The sequence below is a fragment of the Magallana gigas genome, chromosome 2 (assembly GCF_963853765.1).
Source record: "Magallana gigas chromosome 2, xbMagGiga1.1, whole genome shotgun sequence".
In the NCBI taxonomy this organism is placed as follows: Eukaryota; Metazoa; Mollusca; class Bivalvia; order Ostreida; family Ostreidae; genus Magallana; species Magallana gigas.
The window spans coordinates 18,164,755-18,177,798 of NC_088854.1; the positions used below are offsets into that span (position 1 = coordinate 18,164,755).

The 13,044-nt window shown below is 34.2% G+C and overlaps 2 protein-coding genes across 2 annotated transcripts; both read left to right on the forward strand.

The window, feature by feature from the left end:
• The first annotated feature begins 342 nt into the window (after positions 1-342).
• Positions 343-7,073, forward strand: LOC105346279 (kelch-like protein 24). Its single transcript, XM_011454788.4, has 2 exons — positions 343-659; positions 5,203-7,073. Exon 2 carries the CDS (start codon positions 5,215-5,217, stop codon positions 6,931-6,933), a length of 1,719 nt encoding a protein of 572 aa, XP_011453090.2. The 5' UTR covers positions 343-659; positions 5,203-5,214; the 3' UTR covers positions 6,934-7,073.
• Positions 7,074-7,444: 371 nt separating this feature from the next.
• LOC105346278 (uncharacterized) lies at positions 7,445-10,263 on the forward strand. The gene is made up of 2 exons (XM_011454787.4): positions 7,445-7,721; positions 7,815-10,263. The coding sequence occupies exon 2, from the start codon at positions 7,826-7,828 to the stop codon at positions 8,930-8,932; it is 1,107 nt and encodes a 368-aa protein (XP_011453089.3). The 5' UTR covers positions 7,445-7,721; positions 7,815-7,825; the 3' UTR covers positions 8,933-10,263.
• The last annotated feature ends 2,781 nt before the right edge of the window (positions 10,264-13,044 follow it).

Here is a 13,044-nt window from a genome sequence, read left to right on the forward strand (position 1 = left end):
GCCAATACATTACCTTATTTTTCTAATTGGTAGAATAATTCCCCAAACACCCACTTCTGCTTCTTCTTTTTATCGTTCATGACCCCCGTCTTCCCATTAATACATTTCTCTCATATGTTTGCTGGGCTTGAGAGTAAATGTAATACTCCCAAGACAGGAGTTATAATTTGATTGAACAAGAACCTCTCAAACATTATGTACTAAGGCAAATTAACTTCTTGATAAAAACACTGAAAGTACATGTCAATATTTGATTATTTCTAAAAACAAAGCAAAATTTTTTATACATAGTATTTACTTCTTGTTTCAAAAATAGTCAATGAATGATTTTATCTCTCATTTTTACAGCAAATTTCACAATAGCTTTTAAATCGATGAATTTGCATTGTGTTTCGCAACCCACAGCTTCATGAAACTCCAAGCACTTTGCCGTGTATCGCTATATGAGATCTATAGATCCTGGGAACCAATCAATACCCTGTCTCCGTATATAGGTACGTTCAAGCCGCGAGTCATCACAGGTAATTTTCGCTGTTCAGCTAAAGACCAGATAAATATGGTACATCCAGGATGTTACAGCGTTTGGTTCTGATGTGGGATTGACGGAAAACAGGACATTTTCCTGTAGTGTAAAAGAATAGGAACTTTGCTCAAGAGATGTAAGTAATCTACGAGGTTTCATACCTTTTTAAGAATAATTCTGGTCTGTTTTGGCCTTATGTGAGTGTTAAAGTTGAATTTATTGGGTATAAATGTCTAGCTGCCATACTTGTTCCAAAGAGATTGATTTAACAGCTATTGACATTGATTCTTTGTTGTGAATGAAGGGAAGCTAGCCCCTAGAATGGCACTCAGGACTGGATGTACGCTCCATTCCTGTCTATCAATGATAAACACACTTTCTTCTTATTGAAAATTGCCATCATTAATGGTAACACGGTGTATGAGTGGAAAACAAACACTGAAACCAAAACATGTTTAGTTGTTTTAAAAAACATCGTTGGGTCAACATTGGTAATTCCAGCATCTGGGAAATAAAAGAAGTCAAAATATATTTAATGCAACCAAAAATGCCTTTTAAATTTAATTGAATGAATTTACATTTTTTCCTTTAAAGTATTAACTAACTTAATAACAAGTTATTGTCATTAATTATCTGATTTTAAAAAAAATATGAACAAATTCAAATCAATTATCTATGCAGAAAGAAGCAACTGCAAAACCGGATATCAGACCCAAACCCTGGTAAAACCAATACAATTTCAACAACAGATTAATTTTCGTTTTAGCTTAATGTAAGATATATACAATGACTAAACGAAAATTTTGTTGTTTTAAGCGCAAAAAAGCGGTTTAAATTTGAGATGTAATATTATAAAACCACAGCAGTATTGACCTACAGGCAGATTAAGTACTGTTCTATGAAAACGCGATCCAGTTATGTTTAAGTACAAAAATGTCATCTCAGAATGCTGAATCATATTAAGTGATAATTTATTTAGGGTTTACAATACAGTAATTATACCTCTCTGACGCATCTAGCAAAGAATGTTTAAATAGTAATTATGTGTTTTTCGATATTTATTATCTAAATACTAATCAACTACGCATTTTAAAATTTAACCCAGGTTATTGACTTTACTCTGCGTCATCACAGTGGTTGTTTGCTCACGAATGATTTCAAAATGTTTTTAGTCTTTCTTCATGGTGCGGACAAGTTGCAAACCAAAGTAATCGTAAAAGTGTTAGCAGCGTTCCATCATCAAGCAATTGGAATTGGAACAGGCATTTGCGGGTTTTAGAAAATATTTAATGAAAAGGAATCATTCTTTGAGTATTATAGGGTGATCTTTATGGTTGTGATTTGATCAGTTGCTACGATTTTACATTATATAAAATTTTATATAATATAATAATGTAATACATATAATATACTGAATACGCAAGTAACATCAATATAATTTCCTGCGGAACTAACGTATCTATATACTATACAGGTTGTTGGACAGTTATAAGAACAAACAAATTACGCATGATTAAAATAAATTTTGATCTGTAAACTTTTTAAATATTTTATTCGATTCAAATTTTCATATTTGATTTAAGCATAAACCAAAGACACATATTCAATGTTACTAAGACTTTCTGATGATTAAAAATTCGTTTTCATTGGTACTTTTTTTTTTTTTTTTTTTACATTAGACTTATTTACAGCGATAATAAGTATAACATCTATAACTGTATACAAGGAAATACTCGCCCCCGTTTTATTTTCGCTCCTTTCTCTCTAAGTGTCTAATTGGCGAATTAAAGACTGGGCGAATGCAAATGCCTTAAATTTTCTCTCTTTTAACATAACCTTGTTTTGGAGATTCAAGACGAGGCAAAACCGCGTTTGCAAGTGTGGAATGGCGAAAATAACACTGGACGAAAATAACCCTGTGTACAGTTTATGGTGTTTTAAGGAACTACTATATTGCGTGTTACAATTTTTTTTTTTTTTAAATTATACTAAATAACTGTATCTTCTCATACTGTAAACAAATTGTATTCGACGATTTTTGGCGGAAATTTTCTTAATGAGTTAGGTGGAATGGAATTATTTTTTTTTCTAAATATTCCTATCCTTAAACATATATGCATGTCATTTAGCTAGGTACTTACTTGATAAAGCCCAAGCCTTTTCTGCCGAACACGTAAAATGTAATACAGTCAGATGTAATACGTTTACAGTATTTGGTCGAATAAAAAATCATTGCTGATGAAAGGATTATGACCTGTTACAGTGACATATCTAACTCTCCTAAAGGTCTCAATAAACATAGAACACTGTGCCGAATAATTATGTCACAGCCAATGTGGCATTTTTACACCCGTCTAAGACGAAAGTATCGAAAAATTCAAATGTGTTTTATGATAGACCAATGCTTAAAGAGATTTTAACAACTTTTGTTTTTTATGTATTTTAGTTACCTTTAAAAATATATTCCAAAAGGAAAATAATTTTTCCCGTAGGGAAAACAACTTTCCTATAAGATATAAGGAGATATTAAATTTTTAAGAGGGTGCAAAAATGCTACCTTGGCAAACAGTGTCAAAGAGAAAATATAACATCTGGATGAATGTCTATTAGGTGTGGAAAATTGAACAGAAGTGTTCCATTACCTTTGACGATGCATATATTTTGCAATTCAGATTATCTTATATGCTTCTTTTAATAGCTAAATGTGTCTGTATTAATATTTAAATATCAATACAAAAAATATTATGTTGATAATTCATATCACGTAGGAATACAAATAAATCAAAAAGAATCTTACGAAGAACTCTTCCGGTTAGCTCAATGTCAAACTTTCTACTTTAATTTTAACCCCTAGGAAATTCTATACTACATGTAGGACTACATGTAGAAAGAAATATGTAGGGTAGAAATAATTTGACTCCGTCTCGCGTTAATTGTTTGTTATTTCAACATTCATTTTATCGAGATTCCATTAGGCATGTCCTGAGTGGTACCATTTGATCAATAATAAGGCAATCAATGAGGACATTGGCTACAACATGATAATGTGCATGTATCTATAGTATAGAGCTACCGCCATTTCTGACCCATGATTAGCTGAGATACCCGTATGTTGTTCTACTTGTTGATCTATAGAAGGACATATACAAAGTAATCCATCTTCTATATCTATTGATGTCTTGATGTCTTATTTAAACTGCTTGATTGTTCATTTTTAATGTCTCAGTCGAACACATTTTAAATAAACTCTACCACGGCTAAACTGATTGACATTTGATCGTGGTAAAGAACTAAAGATTATCGAATTAAAAAGACCTTTATCGTATTATGGACGTGTAACCTTTTTTTATCTTTGTTATATATGTAAGAAATATTTAAGTGCAATTTCAATTTAGTAATGGATTTTTCGTGATAAACTGTATAGTTAATGAATCATGATATAATCTAAAAATCAATCATCACACAAGATTATGTAATTATGCACAAAAATGAAATCAGAAGTCAAAGGAGCCATATTTAGTACATTTGTATGTTTGTACATTCAAACGTGTTTTTAAACAACATGCACGTGGTTAAACAACAAGAATATTCTTTTTGTTCAAGGACTCCATCCTTCATATCAGACTTGTGCATGGTCTATAATTAATGCCCCTCTTTTGTACAAAAATATCAATAATGAATGCGGCATTCTATTTGGAGTTGAGGAGAATCCTCGGTAAACTATTAACTGCATGTTGAAAGACCAGGATGCTGCTTGGCAAATGTTGATCTTGCTCCCGTAAGCGTTTAATTTCCGCAGATAATACTGTTTATTATAAAGTGACAAATATTGACTTGTGTATATTTTCTGTCGAAACGATAATGAAAATGGATCAAAGGCATTACTTGGTGCGTAAGTAGCCGCTAATTGGTCAATGCACAAGTCAAACAATCGATGATTGCTCTATAAATAGTATTTTTATGTGCTGCAAAATAAATAAAACCATGATGATGTCAGTGTTATCATGGATTTGAAAAAGGACGAATCTTGCCTAAAGTTTAATTTGAAAAACGAGATTTGTCATGCTGTTTAACGTGAACACTGATAAACCTTCCAAAGAATCTGCTACCTATCTGAAACTAATATTTTAACTAAATCTTCTCACTTCTCAGGAGAGAATGACACAAAATAATGTAGATAACTTTCCATGGAAAGTTTTGCTTTAAAGACATTAAGACAGGTCATTGAGCGAAATTCTAGGAACATCCACTCGAAAAAAAGAAACAAAAAACAAAAGATAAAAATACAGGCTACAGCAAAAGAAAAGAAACAGTTTGTCATTGCGTGATAGTTCTACAAAGATAACAATATTGAGATTGTATTGATTATCAATCAGGCGCCATTAATCAAGTCACCATGCCACATCAACATGCATTACCTCGCGAAATAATTACAAAGAGCCGTGAAATAATTGCAAAGAGCGTAATTTCCGTCCATAATTAAGCAATAACGCTAAATATGTATTATAGTGACTTCAGATGACCGGGATGATAATTATTTTAAGGTTACCATAACTGACGTTTTCGATGGAATTTCCTTTCAGAGGTTATATAATAAAATATATTTAAAATGTTTCTAAGTCATAAGAAGCATCTCCTTTGAGCAATAAATACATCTTTTTCTGTATCTTTTTTTTCAGATAATCAAAAAGATGGAAGATTCGTGGAAGAGCGACGTTGCTCTGCAAATTCACGACGCCCTGGAAGAGATGTACCGTGAATCACGTCATACTGACGTCAACGTCACAGTGGAAGACCGGACTTTCCGATGCCATCGGGCCGTTCTCGCGGCCGTGTCGCCTTACTTCGATGCCATGTTTTTATCAGGGATGAAAGAAAGCATCGACGGGGTCGTAAACTTACAAGGAATATCAAAAGAAAACTTCGAAAGTATCATCAAGTTTATCTACACAGGATCAAAAGTTGTCACTAAAGCAAACGCCGAGGAACTACTGAAAGCAAGTGCCCTTTTTCAGATCAAACAACTACATGTTAAATGCGAACAGTTTCTTCTGGACAAAATAAACAACGAAAACTGTATTGGTGCTTGGAAGTTAGCAAAAACACACGAATGCCCAAATCTGTCAGAAAAGGCATGGGAGATTATTACGTTCAATTTTCAAGATATTTGTCGATCGGAGGATTTCCAGTGTCTGGATAAAGATGATCTGATAGAAATCATTACCCATGATGATCTCCACGTCAGCAGTGAGGAACTTGTCTGTGATTCTGTATTCCGGTGGTATGCGACTGATCCAGAGGGAAGAAAGCAAGACACGATACATCTGTTCGAGTATCTGCGACTCCCGTTACTTGGCTCGGAGTACCTACTACACGAAGTGGAACCTCTCGATATTGTCAACGAAAACTCGCGGTGTCGGGAAATCGTGAAAGAAGCTATACAATATCAACTGCTGCCTTCCAGGCGATGGGACTTCAACTCCCCTCGCGTGGCTTTTCGAAAGTATGCATCTGTAGAAGACGTCCTTATCGTCATCGGGGGATACAATTCAGTCGGGGAGAAAGTGGTTGATATGTTAGCGTACAGCTTTATCCAAGCTAAATGGTTCTTTTTAACTCCCATGCCTGTGCAGCTTGGAAGAGAGTTTGCAACCGTTGTTTACGGAAACGATATATTTGTATCAGGTGGATCTCAGAAACTCGATTGCCTGCTTCGGTACCGTGCAGAAAACAATGACTGGTACAGATGCACCTCTCCAGTTCAAGGCAGACGACGTCATGTAATGGTGGCGGTATGCGAAAGCATATTTGTTCTTGGGGGATATGACGACACAATCAAAGATGAAAATAAGCGCACTCTATCGTCTGTTGAAGAGTACCTCATTAACGCGCGAACTTGGAGAAAAGCTGGTGATATCGTGCATGCTGTACGGTCCATGTCGGCCGCTGTATCAAAGGAAAAAATATACGTGTTTGGTGGTATTTTAGCAGATGACAAAGAGTCGGATGCCATTCAGTGCTTCGATACGCGTCTGTCAACAAGTTTAGTCGTGTCTTTCCTTCCATCCCCGTGCAAGTTATCAAAAACCGTGGTCTGTGATAAACACGTTTATATCGTATGTACTGACGGTTCTCTTTTGGAAATGTCCGAGAAGGGAGATGTCAGCTGTGTTCATACTATGAAGTACTTTAACCGAAGGCGTTTTGGCGCACTTCACAGGAAAGGGGGCATATTACTGGTTGGCGGGGAGAGCGGCAATGCTATCAGTCAGAAAATCGTATTCCTGAATCCCGACAAAAAATGGACTGAGTATACCTATAGTACTACTATGCCCGCAAGAGCCAATTTTGGAAGCCTAATTATCATTCTGCAGAAGAAATATCTGACTAGGACATTTAAATCGGATTGAATCAAAAGCAACTCAAACTTTTCTTTATGGTTTACTAAATGTGCTTGAAACTGATAAAGATTGAAAGCTTGGATGTATTTTTTAGCCATTTTGATTCTCAATTAAAATCAAATTTTCTATGCATATTGGATGATTTTATTTTTGTTTAAAGTTTCAATTCATTAGATACATATGAACAGGTGAATAAGAATAAATGTACATATATATGTTCCTTTTGTTAATGCTTAATGAAAAGAAGTTAACCAAATCTTTGAATATTAGGGATCTGGCAACGAATTTCATAAAACGCATCCTTAACCTTAATCTCACTCTGGTACCTTTTTCGACTTCATTGACATGCGACAAAACAAAAGAAAATTACATCAACTAGGTTAATAAGAATGTAGGCCACTGTAATTCGTTTTAAAGATTAAGAAATCCCATGAAAAAAGACCTTTCATTATTAAGATTAATCTTTAATTCACATACAATTCCGTTATGACCTGTTGTCCCCGATTAATTTTTGGCACTGCATGCTTTTACTATTAATGCTGTAACTGCCAGGACTAGAGAAGAAAACTCATTAATTAAAATTATAAGGTGTTAGAGTAATAAGTAGAGCACAACACCTTGGAGGATTAAAGTGCCCCATGATACCATTTGATATCAAGGAGTGTGTTTAGGATTGACTCGATGTGAATCGGCTGCGATGACTGTTTGAAACACCTACTGAAATCCTACGCTTGACAAAGGCACATAGAAAAAAAATAGTCAAACAAACTTTGGAGTCAAGATACTTACATGCTGAGGTAAAAGAAAGAAAGAAAAAATTGTCGTTGAATTCAGTTGACACTTTGAGTGTTTTAATTAAATTATAAGTGATTTATTCCTTTTTTTTTCAGGCAAAGTCGAAATGTCGCTTCTTTTTATTAAAACCCAAGATCTAACATGGCAGGACAGAGCGCTAAACATCGAGGTCATGTTGGAACCAAAGAAAACACAGCTTCTATTCAAGAAAAATAAATCGCTTTCTATGCGATGCGAAAAGGATCGAGTACGCTACGAAAAGCAAAAGAGAGCCTCAGTAAGGAACTACAAGACAGAGAAGAGGTATATGGATGAAAGGAACCAGGAGTTATACCTCATAAAAACCCAGAGATTCCTTCAAAGTATACCTCCTGACATGAAACAGCAAGTTTTAAGCCGACGTTCGTTTTCCATTAGTTTGACTAAACTCGCCAAAGACATCAACGATGGAGAAGAGAACGCCCGAGCATCGGCTCCTCCTAACATGGTCGGCTGTATGTCTCGGGATGAAGGAACGATTTTGCCCGCAATCACCATACAAACACCGGAGCCACCAGCTATACCGGATCTGCCGATACAACAGGTCAAATCTTCCACGGGAGTTCGTCCTCGCAGGGATTCTTTCGATTGGTCGGAGAGTAATTCTGATTCTAGAGCATCTAGCCGGATTAACACGCCGATTCCTAGTTACTTGCCTTCCGTACAGCAATCTTTGCCCAGCGGCATTATGAAAACCAGGAAAAAGTCGGCAAACGCACTGTTTTCTGACAAAAGTGTTAAGTTTGCTGAAGAGAAAGTTGTAGAGGAGAGGCCTTTAAAAGATCAGTATCAAGAAGAAAAATTAAGAATTGAGAACCTGAAGCCAAAAGTTCAGAGGAAAGTCAATTCTTTCCTGTTGGAGCAGAGTAGATTTAACAAAAGGGGTCCCATTTCAAAAACAGAGTTATCCGTGAAAAGCGTTGAAGAAACGAACGATATATGCGGTATTTCTAAACGTCGACTGGTCAGTGCTTTCGACGAATACTGTGAGCTGTCTAGCCAGGACAATTATCAGAAACTTGTAAAATACGCGACCAAGTATAAAGTAGCCTCTCAAATGTCGTCAAAAATTGTCCCCTCGGTGGACACTGTGAAAGCTTCCCGGTCTTTTTTATCCATCCAGAATCCGGTGGGGTTGCAGACACAGAATAGGGGACTTGTGCAAATCTCATGAGATAGCAGCATGTTCATTTCGTAGCAATCGGTGTACTTTTGATATTTTAAAGAGAACAAAAACAGCCATGGAAAATTTGAGCAGAAAGCTGGCGATGATGATGTGTAAAATAATATTTTAATTAACAAATTAACAATGTCATTAAACGAATCACTAGAGAATGTGTATTGGGGATAGGTGGTAGAATATCACTTTAAGTTCAAACGAGAAACTCGAAGTAACAATATGAATATTTAAATTTTAGTATCATATGCATCTATAAAACATGTTATCAGATCTATTGAAATATCATCATGTCGAAATCGATGCCAGCAAAACGTTATCAAGTTTGACGGGTTTTTCTGTTCCAATTCACCTTGGCTACCAGGAAATGTTTTTAAAAATAGCTAATTTCAAATGCTTCGTATGTACCAATCTCGTTTAGAATTCATTCATAGATTCGTTAATCTTGATTTTCATTAGAATTACTATCATGAATTGGTTGGTTATTACGCAGTTCAAAATCCATGGGTCTAAACTTCACGTTGATTCCAAGAACAGCTTGGATGTTTCTCATGCAGGATACATCATTCTTGTTATACTTTACTGACAAATCATACTTGACTGTTTCGTCTAAATAAGGAATGGTAATTTCGATATGGAGATTTTACAATGCAGATAACTCAAAATTTTATTTACATTTACTTTTAGGAGAGTCCTAAAAGTAACCGAAGACATTTTTATAAGTTTCTTAAGCAATGAATTACAGATCTACCCTCACTGCATGAAACCGGTTGCTTTTTGTACTATTAAAGTTTATTTCTAAGTGTATTATTTCCTTTTCATTACAATCACTACAACAAAGCCACTACTATATCAATACATGCCTGTACCATGAGATTAATCCCGCATGTGCAATCCACTATGTGCCGGATTATAAGAAGAATTTTAATTTCTGTCACATGTGGAGATTACGATTCGTAATACCATTTAGGAGAGGATGAAGAATATTCCCTAGGGAATTAATTCGAAGGATGGGATCGAACATTTTTAGGTGCTAATAAGATATGAGATATTCTAGCATATTGTTTTTTTTAGTTGTCAATACTATATGCTAGTGGTGGACAAAAAACACAAGCAAGAATTAAATAAATATCATAAACACCCCTAGAAATAGTTTCAAAGGATCTTTCCTGCACAGTTTGGGCTTTAATTTTGTTGTACTTTTGGTATAGAATCTGGATAAGATTTGTATCCAGTGATGACAACAGACACGCAAAATATCCTTTTTTGGTTTTGTTGTGTGTTATTCGTTTGTTGTTTTTGTTGTTGTTTTTTTTTTTGGTTTGTTTGTTTTTTTTTTTTTTTACATTTGACTGTAAGTTTTATTTAATTTTGACAAGGTCAGTGCACGACACAGTGCACAGTTGCATGAATACTTCATCTTATAGGTTTAAACATCGCTTTGTTAGGAGTGAGAATTGTATCGTCCTGTCATCAAGCATAAGCAGCGATTTATTGTGTGGCGAGAGTGGTCTGTTCTTGGTGTAAAATATACAGTGTACATGAATCTATTGGCATAATTTGCAATAAGTATTGGATTTTTAATCATTTAATCAAACAAGTTTAACTTATTTGAATGCTTTGAATTTATTGAATAAGTAAGATAGATTTTTAGTCACATTGTTTCTGAATACTATTTTATAGTATTTTCCTTGGTACAAATGACAGGTGTTTAATCTTCGAAATGACCTAGATAAACTCAACACGTTAACATTCTTCATAAAGCAGTAAATACTTTTTTTTTCTTGAAAAGTATGAACAAAGTCTGTATTTATGCCATAATATTTTCGTATAAAGTCTGTATTTATGCCATTATATTTTCGTGCATTGACTTTCAATACTTTTTTTTTTATACAGAATCAAATCGCAACAAATGTTATAAAAACCATATACATGTATATACAACTACTACCACGTACGGCTATTTGATTAAAGCAAATAATTTCAGTCGAATCAATGGCAGATAAATTTATCAATCACAAGCTGAATTATCAATCACAAGCTGAAATGAAAATCTTAAGAATTTTAAAAGATATTCATGTATATATTTTGTGTAATACTATCAAATACACTGCCTCCAGCAAAGGTAATTGAATCAGATATTTAATCCACCAAACGATTAATCTGCGTATTGAATAATTTCTTCGTGTATAGGATTATAACAGGGTTTAAAATTTCTGTTAAGTGTAAGGATTTCATAGAAGTAGACATAAGACGAAGACAATCCCAAAAAATCGGAAGGGTGTGCTTGACATTTTCTGTGAGTCATTAATTCATTAATCCCACAAATAACAGTATGTTGCCAATAATGGAGAAATAGTCATTCTTTTCATAGATTAATTAACAAGACTACACCATAGTTTATTACTGACAAGGAAATTAATATAACGTCAGATCGTACGCTTTTTTAACACAGGCATGCTCATCAAAGGTGTTTACATAGAATTAAATGTTTACCCTTATGTATATAAAGTATGAATTCATGTATCACCCCAAAAAATGATATGAAATTTTCACATTTCATAAACTATATGTCTTTATAACAATAGCACAGATAAAATAAGACAATAGCGATTGAAATCAATTACCCAAGACTAAGCCTCAAAACAAAAAGGAGGTATTTTTGATGCTGGACGTGCTTCTTGTTTAATGGCCCCTTTTTGTGACGGATATTGGTCTTAGTAACAGTCGCAAATGTAAAACAATTAAAATGGGTAGAATGATCATCGTGAAAGTCGTAAGGATGTCGGTCTCTGGATTGTTCTTATATGTAAGTTTCTCCTACTAATAGTTTCGACAACCCAGAACGACCCAAAAGATCTCGGCAAAATTCAACCAAACTGGAAGTTTTATCTAAAAAAGCAACAGTTCAAGTTCACTACATTTTTCTAAACCATTAATTTTTGGTGCCTAAATGAGGAAGAAATCAAGTGTCACTTTAGACCAAATTGCACAAAATACTCAAATTTAGGCCAGTCTTATTAACTAACAGTGGACATAATCCCCTCTTCCCAATGCCAACTTCAAAGTTAAATTGTACAATTTTCTATAAGTAAATCTTTCAATGAATTAAAACTCCATGCGAAGCACATGTACATGTGAATATAATTAATTTTCTTTCCAGTGACACGTAACTACAACGGACCAGAATTTCCATAGAATACTAGTAATTGAAATCATTTGTATGATATGGAAGTCTATGTGATATCAGCTGTAACTCCATATTTTTATGAAAAACTATTAAGGTTGTCTCTCTTACTTCATAGCTGAACTGTTGAAGGTCCCCAACAAAAGATAGTAAAAGTTTTAAGAAATGCATTCACGCTATCTACATACATGTACTAATTCACACTATCTAGTCACAATATCATTAACCAATTAGCAAAAAATTAAACTGTACGGAATAAATTCAATAGCTACTCAGTTTATATAAATTGGGATGGTTGGAACAATTTAGGTTAAAATGCGGTTAATACGATCTCTGAGCCTAAGCCATGTTCGATAACTCTAAATTATCCGGATTTTTTTTTATTCGTACCACAAATCTGCATTTTATATAGACAAAAATTAGTCTTGTAGTGTTAGAATTACGATCAGCAATGCTTGGCTTCGTGGATCCACGGATATATATTACATATACCCTAGAAAGGGGTTCAAGCCACCGATGCACCGGTGTTACCTTTTTGTATATTTATTCCATTATATCCACTGTGGGCAAATTTGTAATAACTTTGTAAAATTCATGTATACTATCAAAACTTTCGTTTTATTTCATTTTATCTATAAAGTTTGAAGGAAAAATAACATTTTTATAACGAAAAAAAAAATACTTTGAGGCTGAATTTCGGAGAACCCCAAGCAATAATATATACCAATCCACAAAATCTAGTTGCAATATCATATATATCAATCTCCAATATTTAATAGCAATATCATTTATACCCGTCTCCAATATTACTAGCAATATCATATAATGCACAATATCTTGAAGCAATAGCATGTACTAATCCACACCATCTAGTTGCAATATCATATACCGATCTAAAACTATCTAAAAAATTCGTTTACAA